The 22766-nt window shown below is 54.1% G+C and overlaps 3 protein-coding genes and 1 long non-coding RNA gene across 13 annotated transcripts in view; 1 reads left to right on the top strand and 3 right to left on the bottom strand.

Moving 5' to 3' along the window:
• PSKH1 (protein serine kinase H1) overlaps window positions 1-4812 on the bottom strand; it is a 35031-nt gene extending 30219 nt beyond the window's left edge. For all 3 annotated transcript variants that reach the window (XR_010938944.1, XM_067718518.1, XM_067718519.1), the window contains exon 1: window positions 4691-4812. The gene's annotated coding sequence lies outside the window, so the exon portion shown is untranslated. The remainder of the gene's footprint in view (window positions 1-4690) is intronic.
• A 66-nt stretch (window positions 4813-4878) lies between these two features.
• LOC137215045 (uncharacterized) lies at window positions 4879-9162 on the top strand. The gene is made up of 3 exons (XR_010939133.1): window positions 4879-4979; window positions 8512-8637; window positions 8987-9162. It is a non-coding gene; the product is annotated as an uncharacterized lncRNA (long non-coding RNA).
• Window positions 9163-9247: 85 nt separating this feature from the next.
• Window positions 9248-10872, bottom strand: NRN1L (neuritin 1 like). Its single transcript, XM_067720026.1, has 3 exons — window positions 10560-10872; window positions 9677-9809; window positions 9248-9559 (listed from the first exon to the last, which is right to left on the bottom strand). The coding sequence occupies exons 1-3, from the start codon at window positions 10633-10635 to the stop codon at window positions 9274-9276; spliced, it is 495 nt and encodes a 164-aa protein (XP_067576127.1). The 5' UTR covers window positions 10636-10872; the 3' UTR covers window positions 9248-9273.
• A 150-nt stretch (window positions 10873-11022) lies between these two features.
• On the bottom strand, window positions 11023-22261 carry EDC4 (enhancer of mRNA decapping 4). Of its 8 annotated transcripts, none has more exons than XM_067720021.1 (29): window positions 21974-22261; window positions 19464-19620; window positions 18949-19060; window positions 18548-18647; window positions 18090-18279; window positions 17836-17983; window positions 17642-17746; window positions 17198-17307; window positions 17032-17115; window positions 16844-16939; window positions 16648-16750; window positions 16347-16527; window positions 16180-16252; window positions 15993-16084; window positions 15730-15929; window positions 15537-15640; window positions 15291-15447; window positions 14519-14952; window positions 14330-14434; window positions 14093-14245; window positions 13971-14007; window positions 13660-13837; window positions 13402-13557; window positions 13181-13296; window positions 12930-13095; window positions 12657-12843; window positions 12345-12564; window positions 11789-11952; window positions 11023-11555 (listed from the first exon to the last, which is right to left on the bottom strand). In XM_067720021.1, exons 1-29 carry the CDS (start codon window positions 22056-22058, stop codon window positions 11363-11365), a joined length of 4206 nt encoding a protein of 1401 aa, XP_067576122.1. In that variant the 5' UTR covers window positions 22059-22261; the 3' UTR covers window positions 11023-11362. The 8 variants fall into 8 exon arrangements, with proteins under 8 accessions (XP_067576122.1, XP_067576123.1, XP_067576126.1 ...); XM_067720022.1 differs by having other exon boundaries at window positions 15291-15444; XM_067720025.1 differs by having other exon boundaries at window positions 15730-15917.
• Window positions 22262-22766: the final 505 nt, after the last annotated feature.

Below are 22766 nucleotides of genomic sequence, written 5' to 3'. Positions count from 1 at the left end.
ATGAAAAAATTGAAACAACCCAAATATTCATCAGGAAGGAAATAATTAAATAAACTAAGATACAATCACATAATGGAATGCTCTGCAGCTGCTGAAATGAATGAAGTAAATCCATATATATTGACAAAGAAAGATACCCGTCAGTTTGATTGGCTTTGTACTGGTATCCACGTCTGTGATGTACCAAGGAGTTTAAAACAGTCTGTGAAGGGACTTCCCCAGTGGTCCAGTGGTTAAACTCTGCGCTTCCACTGCAGGGGGGCAGGGGTTCAATCCCTGGTCGGGGTAGTTCCGCATGCTGCGTATTGCAGCCAAAAAAAAAAAAAAGAGTATGTGAAGCATATGTCTAATGAGAAATTTCTAAAAAGGTATAGACATATACATGGGAAAAAAATATCCTGGAAAGGTAGAAGAGAAGCTGTTGACAGTGACTGTCTCTAGGGTATGGGAATGTCGGGGGAACAGGTGGAAGGAAGGGAGACTCTTACTTCTCACATTACATACTTCTGTGCTATTGCTATATTTTAAAGTCATCACCACATATTATATTTTTAAAGTTAAAAAATACATATTGTAGGGCTTCCCTGGTGGCTCAGTGGTTGAGAATCTGCCTGCTAATGCAGGGGACAAGGGTTCGAGCCCTGGTCTGGGAGGATCCCACATGCCGCGGAGCAACTAGGCCCGTGAGCCACAACTACCGAGCCTGCGCGTCTGGAGCCTGTGCTCCGCAACAAGAGAGGCCACGATAGTCAGAGGCCCGTGCACCGCGATGAAGAGTGGCCCCCGCTTGCCACAACTAGAGAAAGCCCTCACACAGAAACGAAGACCCAACACAGCAAAAATAAATAAATTAATTAATAAACTCCTACCCCAACATCTTCTTTAAATAAATAAATAAATACATATTGTAGAAATGTATAGACTAGTATATACATAAGAAAAAAAGCTGGGGGAATATACACCAAATTATTATACCAAATATACACCAAATTATTTTAAAAATGATTAGTGTTTGTGTCTAAAGACACAGTTCATTATTCACTTCCGTAATGTTTTAGCTTTTAACACCATTTCATAATAAGAATTGTTACAACTTCTTTTTGGAATATAGTAACTCAGGACTCCACCTCTTAAAGACTCTATGCACCACTGCTCTACATGGTAATAACTGGTGAGCAGAGACTTCTGCTTTAGGGCTGAGAGAAGGAGAGTTCAACAGTTTGTCGTGTCCTCCTCATTTTATCCTGATCCTCAACTCCATCTGAGACATCCCACCCACTGCCCATCCCATCATCAGAAATACAGCCTCTGGCAATGTACCTGGGGTTCTCCTTCCAAAATCCCAAAGTTCAACCCATAAATATTTACTGAGCTCCTGCTGTGGGCCAGGAACTCTGCCAGGGGCTGTGACAGACAAAAAGAAGGCAGTTATAATCTCTGTTCTCAAGGAACTTACAGCCCAAATGGCTCCACACCAAGTGTCCCCTGATCCATTACTCTTATGATGCCCTGTGAGGCCACTTCAAGGCTGGCAGCCTGGAAGGGGTCCCTCTGTGATAATTTTCCTCTAGCAAATGAAAACAGCACATTTTTCTACTTTAGCATCACATGAGATGCCATGGCAACAGAGGGCTGTACCAAGAATTAGCTCAGTGATGACCTAGCCAACACAAATTGGCTTAATACTTACTGAGTAAGATTCCTGGAAGAAAAGAAAGTTCAAATAAATAAGTCTCTCTCCAGCTCTCAACAAGCGGAATTGTTTCCTTTCTTCCAGGGCTGTACTTCTCAAATTTTTCTCTGTGCACCCTGGGCCAATGGAGACAGCTGTTCTCAGCTATCTCAAAGCTTAAGGGTCAGTACTTTGGCACACCTATAGCCACTTCACATCACACAGTTAGGAAGCAATGGAGAGGATCAAAGTTGCCCAAACAGGGCTTCCCTGGCGGCGCAGTGGTTGAGAGTCTGCCTGCCGATGCAGGGGACACGGGTTCGTGCCCCAGTCCAGGAAGATCCCACATGCCGCGGAGCGGCTGGGCCCGTGAGCCATGGCCGCTGGGCCTGTGCATCCGGAGCCTGTGCTCCGCAACGGGAGAGGCCACAACAGTGAGAGCCCCGCGTACCGCAAAAAAAAAAAAAAGTGCCCAAATAACATGCTCACACTTACAAAGTAAAAACAGACGGCTAAACCAAAGTCTCACTCACTTAACGATGAACTTGTGAGTGACAGAGAACCCCAGTATCTAGTTCAGATTTCACAGACACTAGGATCTTCTGGGGTATTCCATTCCAAGTGAGGCTCAGCTCTAGCTCAGTGTAAGAGGCAAACTAGGATCTTCTGGGGTATTCCATTCCAAGTGAGGCTCAGCTCTAGCTCATTGTAAGAGGCAAACTACGATCTTCTGGGGTATTCCATTCCAAGTGAGGCTCAGCTCTAGCTCATTGTAAGAGGCAAACAGGTTTCCTGAAAGCTGCACTTTCTTTAGCTCATTTACACAACTTAACAAGAATTGCAATTAGACCTGGACAACATACTTATTCAGCAAACCCGCCCTCCAGTGAGTCAGCAATCCACATCTTTTCTAGGGTAGTGGCCAACTGCAACTGCCCTGAGTAGAAGCAGTTTTGTCAGAGCTATCTCTGATGATCAGAAATTACCTCAAGGAAATCACATAACATAAGGTAGCTTCCTACACAAGACTCAGTCTGAAGAGCAAACAGGCTTACTAAGATGAGATCCCCTTTTGACATGGGATAAACCCTGGGAAGAACAGCCATTAGTAATAACAGTGGCTTCCATTTCCTAAGTTTCAACTGTGCTAAGCGTCTTATATGCATTCTCACTCCTCTCTGCAACCACATAAAGTAGGCATGATTATTCCTATTATGGGATGAGCAAACTAGGACTCAAAGAACCTCAAGATCTCATAAAAATCAAGAACTGAATCAAAGTCTTTCTTATTCCAAACCCCATACTTCTAACCACCAAATCATCCTGCCTCCCCAAGATATGGGAAATGAGACTGCAACAGCAGTTGTGTGCTACAAGGCACAGCTGGCCCTTCTCACTGGACAAAGACACAACAGTTTCCTGGAGTAATGACAAAGATTTTCAACTAAGGAGCATAGTAAAGTCACCTGGAGAGTTTTAAAAAAATACAGATTCCGGGCTTCCCTGGTGGTGCAGTGGTTGAGAGTCCGCCTGCCGATGCAGGGGACACGGGTTCGTGCCCCGTTCCGGGAAGATCCCACATGCCGCTCCGCGGCTGGGCCCGTGAGCCATGGCCGCTGAGCCTGCGCGTCCGGAGCCTGTGCTCCACAACGGGAGAGGCCACAGCAGGGAGAGGCCTGCGTACCGCGCAAAAAAAAAAAAAAAAATACAGATTCCTACCAGATTCCAGATATTCTGCATCAAAATCTCAGAAAATGAAACTCTTGAATTTGTATTTTGAAAAACCACCCTAGGAGATTTTAGATCATCAGGTTGACAAGGCTGCACCACCTACCACATGCACACGTGTGAATGTGCAAACAGGACACTCACATTTGCTGTGCTCATCTCAGGTCCTGGCCCCTGATATGTGCTCAGTAGTATAGCTGAATCTATATCCATTCTTAAATCAGCAACCCATCACAGTTGACTCAGCTCCTACTTTATGCCAAGCACAGAGCCAGACACTGATATGCAGACAGAAGAGACAATCCCCAGGCCAACCATCAGGTGACACAACACAATAAACTCCAACAGTAGTCACATGAATTGAAGTACAGAGGAGTCAATGGTTACATGTGAAGGGAGGCTTTTCCAAGGAAATTAAATCTAAGGTGGATTTTAAAGGACAGATGTAAATTTTCCAAACTGGTGGGTGGAGGTGGGGGTGGGGAAAAGAAGAGTAGTACAAAGTGAGAAAATCGCGTATCTAAAGCGAAAGGGTGTTAAAACACAGAGCTAACGGCAGATGTACATACCCCCAACAACAAACTATGTATGCAGGAGACAGAAGTGCCCAGGTGTTAACTTCGGGGTTATGCCAGATTATGAAGAGCCCTGAATGCCCTGCTATGAAGTTTGGCCTTTACCCTGCAGGTACCAAGGAGCCAGTTTTAGGCAATGAAGGACTTATTCAGATTTTCAAGTGGGAATTATCACTTCACAGTTTCAGGAGAGGGAGTGAGCGTGGGGGAGCTGGGCTTCCCCTTATAAAAGCAGAGGGATAACTGGGTTACAAAGCAGGCGACCCGGCTGGACTCAGGTGTGATTTTCCCCAGCCTGAACAAGGAAGAGACTAGCTGCCCCCCGACCCTGTCGTTCAGTAGCAAAAGAGGAGGTGTGGAGTAGGTGCCAGACACGAGAAGGTAGTGAGGACAACCAGGTTGGTTCACCCTGACCGATGTCGACTGGTTGAACAGCTGGCAGGACAGCTGACCACGTCCACCTGGCCCTTGGGGCCTCAGAGACGGGCTACCCAGCGCAGCAGGTTTCAAGGCCAGTCAAGCCTCGGACACCAGGGACCCCAAGCAGCCATCGCCTGGCCTGCTACCCACTCCCCCTAGGCCCCGGCGCAGCGGGCACAGGCCGAGGGCTCTGGGCTGGGCAGGGACGGGCCCAGTGCTCCAGGAAGCGACCGTGGCTGCAGCTCGTCAGCCCCTCCCGCCCATGGGGCCGTCGGTCCTGGCCGGGCCGCCTCACCTCGCGCGGGCGGCGGGCTCTTCGGCGTCCGGGCGACTGTGCTGACCCTCTCCGGGCCGCGGACACAGCCCCGATCACCAACACCGCCGCCGCCGCCGCCGCCATCCTCAGGCGTCAGCGTCGTGGCGTCATCACAGCGCGCTCTTGACGCCGAAACAAATCCGGGCCGCCCACGGGGCGGGACAGGGGCGGACTCGAGAGGGCCGGGCTACGTGGTTGGCGGCTCTCCGAGCGTGGCTTGCCAGTCAACGCCTTCAGGGCGGGGTCGGGCTCTCTTCGGGAGTAGGAGGTGAGTCTCTGTGTCGCTCCAAGTGTCTCGACCTTAGGTTTGGGGTAGGCACCGTGGGAAGTAGGGAGAAAGTTTCAAGATTCAGGTTGGGGACAGGGCGCTTTATAGTGCGAGGTTGGGTGGATTTCCATGGAGATCCAGAGGTTAAGACTCCGCACTCCCAATTCAGGGGTCACGGGTTCTATCCCTGGTGGGGAAACTAAGATCCCGCATGCCGCGGGGCGCGGCCAAAAATAAAATAATAATATAGTGCGTGGTTGGGGACGTAGTGCATTTCAGGAGGTTTCTGGAAGTGCCTCTGGAACTCCGGAAAGGATCGGTGTAAATTTAATTAACAAATTATTTTTTTAACTGAAATTAAAATAATTCAGGCACTCAGATATGTTGAATTTGACCTCCATCACATTGGAGTTGCAAATGGTTAACGAGAATAGGTGAGATTAGTTTGGGGCCAACTTCAGAGTAACAGTTTAATTATTGTTGTTTTTATTGTTACTAAATTTAGTATATCCTGAGGCTGCAAAACAAGTAGATTAAAGAAAAATTGTTACCATTAACAATTCCGCTATAGGGTCAGAATTATCTCACTTAACTTTACAATCAACCCAGATTCGGGGTGGAGATGGGGGGGAAATAAGTGTCTCAAGTAATAAGGGGATTTTTTTTCCTTCTTTAATAATATTTTTATTACTTACCTTATATTTACTATTGGGGCGCAATCCACGTGCTTGGTGGAGTCTTTCACTGAGCAACCATAAAGAGCAGGGCTGGAGAACAACCCAGTTTCTTTCTTTAAGGCAACAGCATTCTTCCCCAACTGGCTGTGACTCAATAGGGATCACCATAAGGGAAAGGTGGCATAGTTTGGCAGGATTTGAACCTGCGCAGGGAAACCCCAATGGATTTCTAGTCCATCACCTTAACCCCCCTGGCCACAACTACTTTTGAGTGATGATGGGATTGTAATCTCCATACATCTTCCTCATTGCAGTCTGTTCATTTCTTAAAATCTTTACTGAGCCCTTACTTCATACATGGAATTGTCTTTAACTGTATAAGCTAATGGTATACTTTAAACCTAAACATATATTAACACCAATAAAATATCACAGTCTGTTTTATGTAGTAGGGCTTCATAAAAGATTTTATTAAAAAAGAAACCTTTAGGGACTTCTCTGGTGGTCCAGTGGTTAAGACTTCATGCTTCCACTGCAAGGGGGCGTGGGTTCAATCCCTGGTCAGGGAACTAAAATCCCACAGGCCACTCAGCCAAAAATAAAATAAATAAAAAGGAAAAAGAAAACTTAAAAAATTATTTCCATATGTCTAGTGTGATGCTTAAGGGAATGAACTTAGGGGCCAATCAAACTTGGGATCATATCCCAGCTCTGACACTTCCACAGTTGTGTGAACTGAACTTAAGCAAGACATCTTCCCCTCCTTAAGCTTCATGTTTCTTATCTGTATAATGGGGATCATAGTCTTGACCTCACAGTTATTGTGAGGGTTGAAAATAATATAGAATTCCAGGGTTGATGGGGCTTAGAAATCCACACAACACCTCTATTTTACAGACATTCAGCAAATTAATTCAATAAATGTTTATTGAGCCCTTGCTATGGAAGGTGCTGGCCTGGGCTCTGGTGAAGAACACGGGGGCCCTGAGATGAAGAGGTATATTGATGCAGAGGGGACTGGGCTCAGGATATCCAACCCCCAGATTCTCCCCTGAACAATAAGCTGTTCCATGTCTGCAGAGCTGCAAACATGAGAAGCACCATTATCATGATGCTCTAGCCTGGGCAGCTGTGTCTAGGGCTCAGCCCACTTGGCTCTCTGCCCACCCCTTTCCTGCAGCTCTGGGATAAAACACACAAAGCTCTTAAGCCCCTGGCCAGAGAGCAGATTCTGTCCCCAACCCCACCCCCCTGCACACACTCCAGGTCACTCAATTCCAGGGAAGAGCAGGGACTTAGGGGGCAAAAACCAGGGGAAAGTAGGTCACAGCAGGAGGATGGTAATCCCTTTGATGGCTGGCCAACACAATCAAGCCCCTGCTCCTGGAAGCGGCCTGCTCCTGGCCACCCACCAAGAGTAAGAGTGGTTCTAGAAAGACTTTTGGGGTTTGGAGCCCCAGCACCATCCCTCCAAATAGTATGCTCAGGTTAAGAGGGCTGCCCCAAGAAGACACATCCTCCATACTGAAGTCATTCTCAGTCCAAGCTTTTGCTGACTGTAACACTTCCTATGCAGGATTTAGCAATTCTGTTTTTCATTCCACGCACTCCCACAAGTACACTCTTTATACCCAGCCTTAGGCTGGGTGCTAGAGACACAAAGAGGACACTTGGGGAATCCAGAGTGGGGAATTCTGACCTAGACCCAGACAGTAAGAAGCCAGTGAACCAGTGTTATCCGTACAGAGACAGAAGAAAGCCCAGGAGCTCTGTGGACCTGAAGGAGGCTTCTGATTCAGCTTGGAGTCAGGGTTAGGGAGGCGGTAGGTGATACTGAACAAGAAGTAGGAGTTCACCAGGAGGAAATGAGGAAGGTTATTCTGAGCACAGAGAATAGATGTACAAAGAATAAAAGGCTGGCCTTTCCTTCTGGAAGATACTGGTGGTCAAAGGGGGTGGATCTGGGAGGGTTTTTTTCCTGAACCTTCTCCTTCAGGTGATGTGAGATGGGTAAGGAATGGATGAGAGAGAGAGAAGTGGGGATAAAAATACAGGTGAATGAAGTACAGGAGAAAAGACAGGGCAGAGAGTGAGTTAACTGAGGCATCTTAGCTAACTGGAATGGGAGGGTGTTTGGGAAGCGTTGCTGAAGTAGGGCTCCTACATGATAAAGTAGGGTGGAGGTCTCTGGAGGCACCTGTCACCCTGGAGCCTAGTCAAGGGTCCTATCAGGCCTGATTCTGTCCTAGGGCCAACAACCTCCCAGCATGGGCTTTAGTGCAAACCTGGCCTGCCAAGTTCTGGACTCCCACCCCTCCTCCCCTCCCAGCTGATTGCCTGGGCCCCTCTTGTAAAGTCCTCTCCAACTCAGCCCCAGTTCTCCTCCACCATTTGTAAGTCTTGTATCCTTACCTCCTATCACCCTCTATCATGATCCTTCTCTGAAACCTCCCCTTAACCCAAGGACTGAGTAGGTAGATCACTCCTCTGTGCTACTATAGAGGGGGAGTTGAAGGAGTAGACTGAATAAAATGTCCTATATATAAACATAGCTGGCTTACATAGGGCCTTATAGACAATGAAAAGGAGTTTAATATCAGGATCAGTTTTTCAATTTAGAAAATGGAGAATAAAGTGGAGGGAGTGAGAGTAGAAGCCAGTGAGGAGGCCATGGCAGTGCCCACACAAGTCGTGGGGTGATGGCTTGGAAGAGGGTCCTGGCAGGGACAGTAGATGACTGATCAATAGAGGGTCTCACCCTCTCTGAGGCCTCCTCCTTCCCTCAGGATTCTGCCCGTTCTGATTCTTGCTCTTCTTTTCCACCATGATGAACTGGGGCTCCTCTGTGCTTCCAGAAAGCCTTCCGGGATTGTTCTGACCTCACGCTGCACACCTCTTCTCAAAGAACAAGCTTGTGGAGAGCGTAAGGCCAGAGGAACCCTCATCGTGACCCCAATTTCTGCAGCTCCAGGTCACCTCAGGTACTTGAATGTAGACTCCAATGGGGGCTCCCCATCTTCTGGAACAGGCTCCCCTTAGATTAATCAGGACCCCAGAGAAGGAGAGGAAAGGGTACTTAATCTGAACTGTGTCTTGAAGGCTAAGGTGGTAGTTCAGCAGAGGGAAGAGGAGGTGAGATGGACAGGAGCCTGGAAACTGGAAAGAACCTGGGGAGGGGGGTGGACTGGCTGAGGGTGGGGGTGCGGACACTCTATCACCTCACATGGCCCCTAGGGGCCAGGACAGGAGGGGCAGGTAGGGCTAGGAGTTCTCCCAGCCCGGAAGAACAGAGAAATATGTGCATTCCCACACATCTTGGGTCACCACTAGAAGTCTTGGAACCTGCTGGCAATGGAAAGCTCTGCACTGCCCCTGGGAAATGAGTGTTTGTGAAGAGAAAGACTGAGTCCCCTATGGTGGTCTTCAGCCCGCCCATCTCGTCCTGGGGATCAGCTTCTTGAGGCCTCCACCCCAGCCAGGTGGGCCACAGTGGAAAGAAAGGAAGGAGCTTGGTACAAATATAAATACGTTTAATGAAAGCCGAGCGCTTTCGAGACGGGGCGGGGGGGGGGGCAGGGGGGGCGGGGGGGGGACACGCTGCTACCCGGCCAGACCGGCTAGGCCAGAGGACCCAGGAGGCAGGCGAGTGCCAAAGCAGCCGCCAGCAGAGGGGGCTTGGGGACCCGAGTGGGTGCTGGCGCTGTCGCCCGCAGCGTCTCCTGGTTGGTCTCTGGGCCCGCCCCGTGCTCCTGAAGGCGTACAGGGGTGCCGCACAGAGTGTGCAAATTATCTGGGTGTGGGGCCCGGCGAGCTTCTTGCTGTAGTGACTCCCACACGGCGGCGGCCTCCTCAGGGCAGCCCAACAGGACTCGCGAGGCACAGGTGTGGAAATCATTCCAAGACCTGTCAAGGGTGTGGGGTTAGGGTAATCAGGTGGGGCAGGGGGCTTTGGAATGGGAGGGAAGAGGTTCAGACCCCAAGGGTGTGGGGTTGGGCTGCTGCCCTCACGCCTGCCCGTACCTGCAGACGCTCTCCAGCTCACCTCCGCGGCCCATGCCGTCCCCCAAGCGGATGAGACACTCGGCAAAGCCCTGGTATATGGTGTCACAGCGGCCTGGGACCGCTGTAGTTGCTGCCAGGGGAGATACAAGGACTGGGGGTGGGGGTGGAGAATAGTTGATAGGATGAGGTGGCGTGCCCTCACCATCCCCGCCCCTCGCCGCCAAACCCCAGGGGCTTGTTTACCAGGGGGCGTTCTGGGGACGTGACTCAGCGTGAAAGGGGTGCCCCAGGGAACTAAGGGGCACATCTGGGGACCACCTGCCTCTGCCCCCTTCTAGGCAGACCTGGACAGGATAGGTGGGGATGGGGGAAGGAGAAGCCTCGTCCCAGGAGTTGGCTCTTCTTCCAAGCTGCTGGGTCCCAGGTCAGGTGAGAATGGTCCAAATGAGAGTATGGACATGGTGAAAGGAGGCAGGTCCCCTGGCAACTTCCAGTTTCTCTGCAGCCTAGACAATCTTTGGCCTTTCCATCCCCTCCCCAGAGACAGGTGTTTTCTGACGGGTAGGGCAGAATAGAGGGGGTTGGAATCCAGGTTCGACCCTAAGAGAGGACCTCAGAGATCCCACGGTTGGTCTGGGAGTCCCGCAAGAGGTCAAGTCTCCCCTTATCAGGATGGGGACTGTGGAATTTGGGGGTTCTTCCCTCCGAAACTAGGGTTCAGTTCCCACCCTCACTTTACATCCTGAAGCCACTGGCACACAATCCCTCCCTGGAGCCCTCACCTCCTCTCCACCCTGACTCTCAGCGCTCAGGAGGGCTGTGCCTCAGCTCCCACACAACCTACACCCAGCCTGGGGAGGGGGTGTGTGGACTGGGTTGGGTCCAGCACGCTGGCACTCACCAAGGGGCGGCAGCAGCAGCAGCAACAGCCCCAGTGCACAGGGCGGTTGCCAGCGGTGACAGAAGCGGCAGCACATCTTCCCTGGGCTGGGAGCCTAGTGCCAGAGCTGGCAGCTTGGAGTGCAGCCCTTCGGCCCAGCCCCCAGAAGGAGGAACTGTGATTGGATGGGGGCTGAGGGTGGAGCTCAAACCAGCCAGCAGCCCCGCCCCCCAGTTCAGATAGGCAAAGAAGGGAGGGACTCCAGAGAGGAGAACCCAGGAGCTCGGGGTGGTGCTGAGCTGATCCCAGGGCCCTTGCCTTGCCTCAGAGATGGAGAGCGGAGATCTGGGAAGGCAGTTGGGCAGATGAGGGTGGGTGTCCAGGGCCCTGGGGTGGGTTGGCCTAGACAGAGCTCCAGGAGAGGGGGCAGGTAACAAAGGGCAGTTATCAAAGTCATGCCAAAGAAAAGCATACACATACTCCATTTTATTCCAAAAGCATTTAATTGAATTTCTCAATGTTTTTCAAAAACAAAAAGAACCAAACTGGTGGTAAAAAGGAACATGGAAAATTCAACTAAAGTGGTGTCATAATCTCAGGGGTCATGCTCCAGGCATGGCAGAACCCAAGAAGGCACAATACCCACCCTGGGCCCAGCCTAAACCTGCTGGCTACCACAACCTATAGACCATAGCCAGTGCTATCCCCATCAAACACGCCAGAGGTGGGAGCCTGAGCAGGTAAAGGGCAGACATGACCCTGCTTTGGCCTAGGCCTGTCTGCTGACCTTCAGTGCCACCCCATCCTGGGCAAGGCAGGCTGAGCTAAGGGAGGCTGGGGGTCATAAGGCCGTGCAGCATGAGGCTGAGACGCCGGGCCGCTTTGCCAAGTGAGTTGTGTGGCTCCGCCTGCAGGAACTGGAAGAGCTTCTGGCGCACCTGGGCCATGACGGAGCCCATGTGGTCCCGAGTGATGGGGTCACTGTGGTCCAGGTGCATCACAGCCTCTTCCAGGTAGCTGGGGGTTTAGGAAAAGGACAGGCTACAGGTGATCTCCAGCAGAGAGGAGTGCCCCCTGGTGGCAATGAGGCCCAGAGGCTGATAATGGAGGCCTCAAAGCCTGAGATGGGTGGGGACAGAGGGGATTGGTGGAGAAAATTAAGGAGGGGAGTCAGGCAGGAGTGGGAGTCGCTGCTTTGAACTGCTCCCCGCCCTTCACCACAGCCCTAGTCCCTGACTATGCCCACTCACCTGAGCTTGAGGTCAGTTCGAGTGCCAAGGTCAGAGGCCAGTTGCTGGATGAGTGAAAGGAGTACAGGCTGGGAGAGGGGGCAAGGTGGCTGCCCAAACACCTGGCCTGGGTCTACAGTTTCACACACGTACAGCACCAGGTTCAGGTCGGCAGCTGTCAGGGCCTGAGTAGAGAACAGAGTTTATAGCTAATGTCAGGATGGAATGCCTGCTTGTCTGGCTATGTGGCCTGGGAGAGGATGACCAGAGTAGGGCATCCTGAGGGGGATGCTTTGGGGCCCAGAGAGAGCACTGTAGGGCTGTGTTGTTACTCTAGGGAATCAGGAAAGTTTTCCTGAGAAGGGTGGTTCTGAAACAAGGTAGACTGAGGTAGGAAGAAAGGGATCCAGGGTCCAGACAGAGGGAAGAGCAAGGGAAATGCCCTGGAGGCCAAAGAGAACCAAAAAGAGTCTGCTGAGGCCAGACCACCCAAAGCATGATGGGTAGAGTGGAATGTATGATGTGTGAGCCTTGTCAGGAGACTCCTGACTCTATCTGGGCTTAGTGCCCGGCTTACCTGCTGGAAGGCCTGGTTGAGGTGGCCCTGCTGCAGCAGCTGCAGGATATGGGCTTGCTGGGCTTGGCAGTCGAGGTGGGTGGTAGGGACAGGTGTGCCAGCAGCTGAGCGCATGGCCTGCATGATGCTAGAGGTGACGGCAGCCTGCTGCTCCTTGAGTGCCACACTCACCTCACCCTTAACAATGCGCTGCACCTGTGCTAAAATTGCCTCTTGCAGGCTGCAAAGGCAAGTGAGGGAGATGAGGCTGACAGGCAGTTGGGTCTGGCCCTTTCCAAACACACCACCTTGCTCAGTGCCCTGCCCACACACCTGCCCACAGCCACGTGCAGCTGGTGCTGCACCTCAGCCCGAACGCTGCTGGACACGGTAGCCGCCATCTGCTCCGTGGCTCCCTGCAGCGTGCTGACCAGGCCCCGCAGCTGGGCCAGCACGGGCTCCCGCGCCTCCTGTTCTCGTGCCTTTCGGCTCTTCATGTGGCTCTCCAGCTGCTGCAAGTCTGAGAAGTGACCATGGGGGCCATGAGAGGGATGGTAGGGAGAAGACGATAGCCCTTCCCTTCTTGGGGCATATGACCCTACTCACATTCCTGCGTGCCCAGTCGGAAGCTATCATTGATCTGCTGGAACATGGCCTGGCAGCTCTTCTCAAAGGCGGGCAGTACCACGCTCTGGAAGGCTTCACGGTAGGCGGCCTGCATCGGCCCCTGTAACGTGTCTGCGGCTGCTCGGGCAATGGCATCTGTTAAGTTCTGGGGGTGGAAGAAGGGGCCTGAGTTGAAAGCTGAGCCCAAGCCCACCAACCACCAACCTCCCTCACCTTGGGTCCCATAGCACCTTGGACTTCAGCAGCTTGGAGATATTCTCTTTCATGCTACCCTCCACGGCTGTGAGCTTGGTGGCCACTGAGTTGCTCAGTTGGCCTGCCACGGGCTCCAGACTCCTAGACACACCTGGGACAGGGTGAGGAGGGAAAGGTAGAGCCATGAGAAGAAGCTTGACAGGTAGGGGGCCCCACTCCCATCTGGCCCACCCAGAAGTCTCCATGCAAAACTCACATGGAGGAACCGTCTTCTTGATCTCATCCCGTATGCTGCGCTCCAGCCGCCCAGCCACAGCTGAAGATAGCGCTTGGGACAGCTGTTGCGTCAGCTGCTCCTGCAGCTGCCCACCACGCTGCTGTCCCTCGGCCAGTGCCCGCTCCAGTCGCCGCTCTGCATTGTAGCTAAGGAACAGGGCTGCAGCAGGTCCCATATCCCTTCCTGGGCCAAGAATGCTGCTGCCGCCCCATGCTGTGCCACTGCCCACAAGGATACGCTCCTGCTCGTGCCGTGACTCTAGGGCACGTTCTACGTGGCCCGTGACGGTGCTCTGCAGGCCTTCAAGTTGGGTGCACAGACGCTGTAGCAGCTCTTCTTGGCTGTGTCGAAGCTGCGCCAGCTCTCTCTGCTGTTGCCAAATTAGTGCTGGCCAGTCCTCAGGGGCCTCTGCCACCTGCCAGGAACACCAACAGTCACATGAAGCCCGCCCCGCCCAACCCCACACACCAGACCAGGGGAAGGCTTGGACCCTACCCCACCCCCACAGGCAGGAGTCCCAGAAGCAGAAAGGGTGTTTGCTCGCTCACCTGGTGCTCTGTGAGCCGGGATCCCACGGACGAATCCCTGCCACAGAGGAGAAGCACCTCAGGCCATGTCAAGCAGGCAGCCTGAAGACCACCCCTCTCCCTGGCCCCAGGACCCGTCCTACCCGTCATCCTTTTTGCCCTTTCGCTTGAGCTTGGGTGAGGCCCGAGGGGATCCTTTGGTCTTCCAGTCCTTGGCAGGAAGACGTGGAGTGGGAACTTTGGTGCCAAAACCCCCTGCAGCAGAGGCCAGGCTGGCCACCTCATCATCATGGTCGCTGTGGGAAGGGCAGGGAGAGAAATAGGCACCTACCCACTTGTTGGCCCTCCCTGTGAGAGGAACGGTGCGGGGTGGTGCCTACCTTTGCTCGGCACTGGCGTCCTGACTGTCGTGTTGCTGTAGCAGGTGATAAGGTGGTCGGTGAAAGGCCAGGCTCTTGTGCTTTTCCTGGAGGCCATTCCGGGGGCTGGGGGGACAGGCCAACTCAGCAGTGGATGACTCTATCTGAAGCCCCTACCATCAGCACATTTCCCACTCCTAAGCTCCTCACCTCTCTGCCAGGCTGCTGCAGGTCTCACGAGTAATGTCTGGTGCCGTAGGCCAGACCTGACTGTCAGGGGCCGTGGCCTCCTGGGTCAAGGCTGCCTCCAGGAGGGAAGGGGTACTATGCCGATCCCCATCCCCAGGGCCTCCATCCAGGCTAAGCTGGGGGCCAAGCTCGGGTCCCGGCCGGGGCCGTGGAGACAGCAGGTGTAGTGCTGAAGCAGCTGAGGCCATACTGTCTGGCTCCAGGCCCTCCGGAGCGGAGGAGCCAAAGCCACGGGACAGCGCCTCAGATGCGATCTCAGGGATATCCTGGGACAGGGCAGTGGAAGCCGAGGAGATAACATCGGGGGAGCGGGTGCGGCTGGGGGACGCCTGAGGTAGCCCCAGGGGCTCCACTTCCTGCAGCTCCAGGGATAGTGTAGAGGCAGCAGTAGGCACCTGAGGTAGGCCAAAGGTGGGAACTTAGGTGGTGGGAAGTAGGAGTAAAAGGAGTACAGAGACGAAGCACTGGTGTGTGTAGTGATGAGAGATGGGACAACAGGGAAGGGGGAGGAAGGTCAAAAATGGCCGCAGCCCAGGAGGAGAGGAGGTGGGGATGGAAAGGCTGAGGATCTGCCCTCCAAGGACACCGGGGGCTGAGATACCCTCAGGGGAAACATGGACCACCTGAGGAAGAGCAGGACCAGAAGACAGGGTGCTGTGGGAGGAGACTGCCGCCAGGCTTCCCACTCCCATATACCTTCTATACTGCACTTCACACACACCCACATACGCACCTGCCCAGGCCCTTTGGGAGGCAATTTGTCGGCCGGACTTGGGAGCAGGCCAGGGAGGAGGCTACGTGGGCTTGCCTGCAGGCTGCTACTGCTGCTTATTGTCAGACCGCCATCCAGCTGTAGCTTGGGGCTCAAGGTCAGCTCCTCAGGTGGCCTGCTGGCAGGAAGGATGAAGTGTAAGCAGCCAGAGCCTGGCATCACCTGGCACCAGCCCCTGACACGCCCTAACTCTGACCCTCATTTCACCTGGGCAAGGAGGGGTCCACGGCCGAAGTACTGCTCATGGCAGACACCGCCGTAAGAGAGGAACTGCTGCTGCTGCTGCTGCTGCTACTGGGAGATGCAGCGATCTGGGGAGATGTGGAGAACGAGGGCTGTGGCTGTGGGGGGCACTCCCAGGGCCTCCCTCCCTGTGCCCCACACTCTGCCCGCAGCATACCTGCTGCAGGGAGGTGCTAGGTGTCATGAAGGCGTCAGGTGTCATCAGCTTGGGCTTGGTCTCACTGCTCAGACTGAGGAAGTCGGCAGGTGCAGGCAGCTCCACGATGCGTCGGAGGTCAGACTGGGAGCCGTGAGTGGCCGATCCCAGGCCCTCAGAAGCCAGTTCTGGTCGAGACTCTCCAAATGCTGTGGGAAAAGCTGCCACTTGAGTCAGATCTCAGACTCCAGTCAGAACCTGCTTTCCTGTCACCCCCAACTCACCAAAGTCCTCATGGGCAGGGTGTGTAGGGAGCGGGACCACCACGTCAGGGTTCAGCTGTGGCTGGAAGCGAATCTGTACATCTTGCAATGCCCTGCAGGGAGAGCAGGGGGAGAATATGAGAGTCAGAGTCAGCAGGGTAGGGAGGGGCACAGACAGGGCACAGGCGGGCCTCCCCAGCACACTCACTTAGTGTGCACACAAAAGAGCTTGATGAGCACACCAGCTGCAGACTCCATGGCACCAGCTCCGTGGGTCCCATCTGCAAGGACAATGTGGACGACTAAGCCCCTGGCCCTCTGAGCCTCAGCACTCCCCTACATCCCAACACACATCCCTGACCCTGAGCAGCTCACCAGCCCCTAGGCTGTCATTCTCCTCCTCGGCTGGCAGCACCTCAGTGTGCCGCAGCCGGCAGCGACTCACAACCTGGATACCGAAGCTCAGCACAGGGTGGGTGAGCAGGAACTCAGAGATGGAGCTGAAGCAGGCACGGCCCTCCTCCTGGTTCTGCAGCAGTTCCATCACGTAGAGGACCTGCACAGGTAGCGAGTTCACAGCTGAGCTCAGGGGCTGGGAAGATGTGGATGTGCCACACACACCCTTGTCCTCCCTGATGATATCAGCTCTGCCCAGAGCGTCCCCACTGCAGCCCACCTTCCGTTGCACATCGCTGAGAATCAGGTATTCTGCTGAGAGGTCCAGGCAAACCTTGAGGCTTGGGGGCACACTCACTGAGCTGAAGATATCTGGGGAGAAGCTGGAGGGGGTGGCCACGAGGCAGGATGAATGAGACTGAGAGGGTGGAAGGAACCCAACCCTGCCCCTGCCCAGCCCCACAGCCCCTGCTTACCGAATGGTCTGCAGGCAGGTCCAGGACACCGTGCACCACATCTTCAGCTCCCGATTCTGGTCAGCACCAGTAATAAGGAACCTCCAGAAGGGGACCCTGCAAAGCAACAAGGCACTGAGTGGCTGGCTGGGCCCCTGCTGGGAGCCCAAAGTCCAGCCCACCACCCTCTTGCCTGCCCACTCACTCACTCAGGATCCTGTTTCTTGTGGTTGTCACAGAACAGGAGGCAGGAGAGGGGCCTCCCATCGTGAGGCTTCCACTCGTGCAAACACCTGCAGGCAGGTATATGAGTGGCCTGAATGGGTGATCTGATCTCCTACCTGGGAGAGCCCAGGCCCTCAGGCTCCACCTTACCTTGGCTCATCCTGCCCCTCAATGTAAATCTGCCAGAACTTGACGAAGCCATCATGACTTGCGGTAGCCAGGACAGTCCCATCAGGTGAGAGGGCCCCTTCACTTAGGCACTGGGAAGAACCCAAAAAGCCTTGCTTTGCCACCTGACTAGAGGTGGGAGCAAGTCCTCCTCAGGTGAGGATGGCAGTGAGCTAGGCTGACCCAAAGCGGATCTGCGTGTTTGTATGAAAGACAATGAATGGGGGCGGGGTACTGTAGAGAAAACCAGCTCCATAGGGTGCATGGTTAGGTGTGAGCGCCACAGGAGACGGGTCCCTCTGTGCTCCGAGTACCCATGGCAGAGTGCTAGAAAGCTATGTGGGCAGCTGTGAGAACAGGGAATAGATGAGGGACATAAAGGGGTGGGGAGAGGAGGGCAGAAAAGGCAGTCAGTTGCAGGCTTACTGTGCTGTGGCCTTTTACCACGATGAAGCCCTGCTTGATCTGGCTGACATCCACGGGCCAGGTGCTGTGGTTGGAGCGGAGCATGTCCAGGTCCCACACCTCAGCCTAGCAGGTACAGGGAGGTAAGCGTTCAGCCCATGACCACACCATTGCTACTTGGTCCCCTCCTTTCCCCCCAGGCCCAGCCCCCTCACCCGGTCCTCATGCAACAGGGCCACCGTTGGGCTGCCCTCCTCACAGCAGTCCTCACTCTCTTCGGGGATGAAGGGGCACCAGATGATCCTGCGGAAGTGATTCAGTGGAGTGCCCTCTGGCTGTCGGATATGGACCAAGATCTCTTCTCTGAGCAGGGTGTTAAGGGCTAGGCAGGTGGATAATGATGTACGTCTGGCAGACCCAGCTCCGCCCACTTTTCTTCAGTCCCCCATCCCACCCTGGGAAAGGATACTGAATTTTGCCATTAACCAGGGCCAAGCGCCACACAAACAGGTTGCCTGCCTCATCCAGGCAGGCCAGCTGTGGGGAATTGAGGTGTGCAAAGGCCAGATCAGCCACACTGCCTGTGAAGCCTTTGAGCAGGGTCCTCTCTGAAGTGCTGACACTGATCACCCGTACCATCGCTGAGCCGTTGTTGGCAGCTAGAATCAGGAGAGCGGTAGGCCATGAATAAGTATCTAGGCCCAGGCAGCAGCAGAGAAGCCCTGCCCTTGCCTGCCTCTCTGCCACTACCAGTCTCAATCTCTGTTTTCTCACTCGGCTCCAGAAGGCCTGGCAGAGCTGGGGCCAGCACAGACAAGCCTTCCATTATACCTCTACGGTCTGAGTGGGCTGAGTGACTGGACAGTAGAGCTGCATCTCTGGGGCTACTAGCAGAACACCTCCCTCCTCTGTACTGTGCCTACTCACCCCGAATAGCATAGGCCAAGAAAGAGTTGGACACAGCAATCAGGTTGCCATAGTAGTATTTCTGCTCCCAGTCATACTTGGCGACGGGCTGGATTTTCACCTGAGAATCAAGAGTGAGGAAGGTCATAGAAATCGAGGGCTGGGGCAGCTTTCCTGGAGCTGAGGTAGCCCCCAGCATGCCTGGGGACAGTAGAGGCCATATGCGCAGGCCCAGCCACCCATTCACAATTCTTGGGGCCAGATTCCCACAGAGACTTGGCAGCCAACCCTGGCTTCCTGAGACTGGGATACACTACCTGTCTGTCAGGATAGTCCCCATAGGTACTGGCAGCATGGAATGGGGGAGGGACAGCCTAAGTGTGCCCCATCCATTATACATGCCATGACATCCTGGTGCCCACCTTATTGCTCCCCCGTGCCTTGCTCGAGATGCTAGAGTCACTGCTGGCCACAATCTCCACCTCCTTGGCCAAAATTCCGATGCAGGTGGAACTGTCGTCTCCTAAGAGGCAGCTGGGGGGAGGGGTGCATAGCGTGACTCTTGTCCACCCAAAGTCTCGATGGGCAGGGTTGGGGGGAGAAGATACAGACACTCTGGTGAAAGTGTAAAGTCCCAGATGCCCAACTCTGCCTGGTTCACTGGTCCCCAAACCTACAGCTTCCCTTGCTCACCTCCCTCCTTGGGAATGGCCCTACTTCCATGCTAAACCAGGTGCCCAAACTTCAGATCCAGGCCAAGCCCTTGAGCTTGTCGTTGCCCCTCATCCTAGTGCAAACTCAGGTTAAGTGTTCCACCCCAGGTCATCTAGTGGGGAAGCAGCAGAGGCTGCTAGACCCTCTCCCCTCACCTTATGCCTTTAGTTCACAAATGCCTCAAAGACCCCATCACCACCACTGCCATCTCCCAGACACTCACATGACCTGCTTTTCCTGCAGGTTAATAGGAGGCATGGCTCGGAGACCAGGCTTGTTTGTTGAAGTACCATCACTTGAGCAGAGGGGGTCTGGGACCAGGAGCCCATTGAGATCTCCATTGTAGGCATTAGATGGTCGCTGGCTCTCTGCACTGGGACCTAGAGACAGAAAGGGCCACTCTGATGAAGTTATTCCACCTGCCCACTGGCCTCTCCTCCTGCAGAGCTTCACTCAAGAACCATGAGGTGCTCTAGGAACACTCAACAAGGCTCGTCAGTGGCGAGGAGGGCCCTTTGTTCAACCTTTATTCCATAAACACTGATGGTGAACCTAATGCATGCTAGGACCAAGGATGAGCATGAAGCTCTTCTACCTGAGGGAAGGGTATAAGAATGCTCTGAGTCCAATTAATACTCAGGCCTGGGTCAGTACAGAGGGACTCTGTGTACTTGAAGGAGGACATGGGAAGGGTCAGGACAGACTTTACAGAGGAGGTGCCATCAGAGCCAGCGTGGCTAGAACACACAAACATGGGAAGGATGGAGGGAAAACAAGGCTGCAGAGGTCTCGGGTATGAGGCTAGGGTGCTTAGATTTTCCCTGTGGTAATGAGAGCCACAAAAGTTTTAAATAGGAAAGTGACATGATCTGCTATGGCCAGAGGACTGACTGCTCTGAAGTAGCATGCAGGATAGTTGAGAATCCAGGTGAGAGATACCAGGGCCTACATCAAAGTAGTGGAGGGGTTGGAGAAGAGGGGGTGGGCTTCTAAGGCATGGAAAAACATGATAAGATGTGGAAGTAAGAAAGGAAGGAGACTGCCTGACACGGAAATGGCTCAGAAGAAGCCACCCTGGAGGAATGGACATGAAGGAGTTGGACAAAGAGTAGAGAAATTATGGGGTAGGGTGTGCAATCAGGAAAGACAGCCTTTCAGTTGTTTACCATTGGCTGTGTTTCAAGCACCCTCATAGGTTCAGACACTACTCCAAAACTCCCAGGTAGCAAGGAGAGTAAGGCCTCATATTCAAGGAATATGACAAGTTTCTAGTCACAAAACTGCCTGGGGTCTCACATTGTCCTCCAGTGAGAGGAGACAAGCAAGGGCTACTTGGCAAACAGGGGAATCAAGTACCAGTCAGTAAGCAAAGAGTTAAGAGGACCACCTCACTTGCATCACAGCCACCTTAGCTGCTCAGGGGTAAGCTGACCACTCTCCTTTCCAGGCAGGCTACCATGAGGACAAACAAACAAGCTACACATTACCCATGCCAGGCTCTACCAAACCTTTGTGAAGACCAGTTTGCTAGCAGCTAATAAGCATGAGAGGGCCAGGCCAAGCCCATGAGTCCAAGGACCACACACTCCAGGCCTGGGGAAAAGGGTTTGGTGGTTCCAGGCAGCAGATAGATTTTCTCAGAGATTAGAGGTTAGCTAAACCCAGGAGTGAGCACCAGTGCCTGCTTCCAAAGGGAACCAGTTTGGGCCTTCCAGCAGGTTTCAGAACAGGGTCTGAGGAAACACCAATTCTCAGCTCTGGCCACTGCACATCCACACCTCCATTACCAGCCAGTCTCAACCACTACAACATTTCACAGGTCCCTGAACCTGCCATGAAACTTTGGTACTTTCACATATGCTATTTCCTCTTTGCAGAATGTCTTTCCTGACACCCAAGCCCCTCTCCATATTACAAGACCTAGCCTAAAAATTGCTCTTCTCTCAGATCTGTTCTCAGGCATTCTCCAGCCCCCACCCCACCCACCCTATCCCCATCACAGTGCCAAACACTTCTCTCTTTCAATGAGAAGAGCATTATATTACACCTTGTTAGCTCTGTGTCTTAGGAGCTCACTGAGGGCAGGAGCAGCTGAGGTACCACTGCAAACCCAAGAAAAGTTTAAACGAATGGACGTAAACTAGGGCTTGCAGATGTTTGTAGATCCAATCAGGACTGTGCAGTCTGTGATTTGCCTTAAACCCAAAGAGGACACGGAATTGGGGGTGGTCACCGTCCTCCTGAAAATCAGTTTCAGAATCGCATGCCTAGAGTCTGTATTCCAGAAGGAAGGGCAAGTTGCATAGGGAGATCAGCGGCTCTTCATTACAGCGCCTAGGTCTAGATCCAGAACTCCGCATACAGAGCCCAGACTAGGCCTCTGAACTATGGCAAAAGGGTAGGGAACCCGGGCCAGTCCCAGGAAGACTAGAGACGTTGCGGCCAGGACACCTGGTGGGCTCTGCGAATTCAGAGAAGGTGCCTCACCTTCAGCCGAGACGCTGAAGGACGAGGCAGAACGGCCCGGCTCCGGGATGGGGCAGGATTGCACCCAGGGGTCTGCGCCCTTCAGCAAGCACGCTCAGGGATTTGCCGCTCCGACCCTCGTCTGCCCTCACCAGCCGGGAGGATGCAGAGCCGGTCCTGAGTGACCCGAGGGCCATGAGGGTGGCCGAGGCCCGCACCGCCCTTCTGCCCGCTCACCAAGGACCCACCCCCACCGTTCCGGCTCACCCCCCGCGGGCCGGTCCAGCTTGAGGATGTCCCGCAGGTGCTGCGTGGCGTCCTCGATGTCGATGCTCGCACAGGAGGAGGCCATGGGCCCAGCCGCGGGCGCCCGGGTCCGCGCCGCGTTCGTTCGCCGCCGCCGCGCACCGTCCAGCTGAACACTACCCCGCCAGCACCAGACACTGGGACCAGTCACTACACTCGGTCCACCCAAAGCTCGCAAACCGCCACCCGCGCCGCGTCCCTGAGCCCCGCCAACCCCACCAACCGCCTCCACTTCCGGCCCGCCCCAGACTCGGCTCCCGGAACCTGAGCAGAGCGGAGAAGAAAGGTTCCGGGCTGGGGGTCGGACGCTTCGCCCCTCCCGGAGCCCGCCCCTACCGCGGTCCTGCCCCTGCGCTAGTAGGGTCTGGGGAGTTCCTTGAGGCTGAGGCAGAGCAAATGTCCACCTACTGGACCGCCCAAAGCGCCATACTTGCCTCAGGATATCCCGCCCGGTCCATGTCCATTCTCAAAGCATGGGCTCATGGTGGGCCTAGGACCGGGTCAATTTGGTTGCCCAAGCTGAATCCCTCAGATGCCCCAGGAGCAAGCTAAATTGGTAGGAGCCTCGGTTTCCCCTTTGGGAAGTGGGTCAGTGTAACCCAAGACCTGAGGGGACCCGTGAAGTCACGGACCCCGGAACTGCAAGGGCAGAGGAGATGGTCCCACCACAAACATCACATTGTTCCCTAACGTCTCCCAGCATCCCCCTGCATGACCTGGCACCCTCAGGCAAAAAGAAAGGAACCATAGTTTA

This window comes from Pseudorca crassidens, chromosome 20 (assembly GCF_039906515.1).
Source record: "Pseudorca crassidens isolate mPseCra1 chromosome 20, mPseCra1.hap1, whole genome shotgun sequence".
NCBI classification, from domain to species: Eukaryota; Metazoa; Chordata; class Mammalia; order Artiodactyla; family Delphinidae; genus Pseudorca; species Pseudorca crassidens.
Note: the sequence above shows the minus strand (reverse complement) of the source record. Positions and strands in the feature narration are given on the sequence as shown.

Bases quoted from the DNA above. Each gene is read 5' to 3' on its own strand.
- EDC4 (XM_067720018.1), bottom strand. From the start codon at position 22,058: ATGGCCTCCTCCTGTGCGAGCATCGACATCGAGGACGCCACGCAGCAC. The intron at 16,253-16,346 runs GTGAGCTGCTCA...TTGTCCTTGCAG, and splicing joins GAATGACAGCCTAGGGGCTG to ATGGGACCCACGGAGCTGGT. The intron at 14,246-14,329 runs GTAGGCACCACC...CCCTTCCCACAG, and splicing joins GACGCCAGTGCCGAGCAAAG to CGACCATGATGATGAGGTGG.
- NRN1L (XM_067720026.1), bottom strand. From the start codon at position 10,635: ATGTGCTGCCGCTTCTGTCACCGCTGGCAACCGCCCTGTGCACTGGGG. The intron at 9,810-10,559 runs GTGAGTGCCAGC...CCCCACCCCCAG, and splicing joins GCTGCTGCTGCCGCCCCTTG to TCCTTGTATCTCCCCTGGCA. The intron at 9,560-9,676 runs GTACGGGCAGGC...CACCCTTGACAG, and splicing joins GAGCTGGAGAGCGTCTGCAG to GTCTTGGAATGATTTCCACA.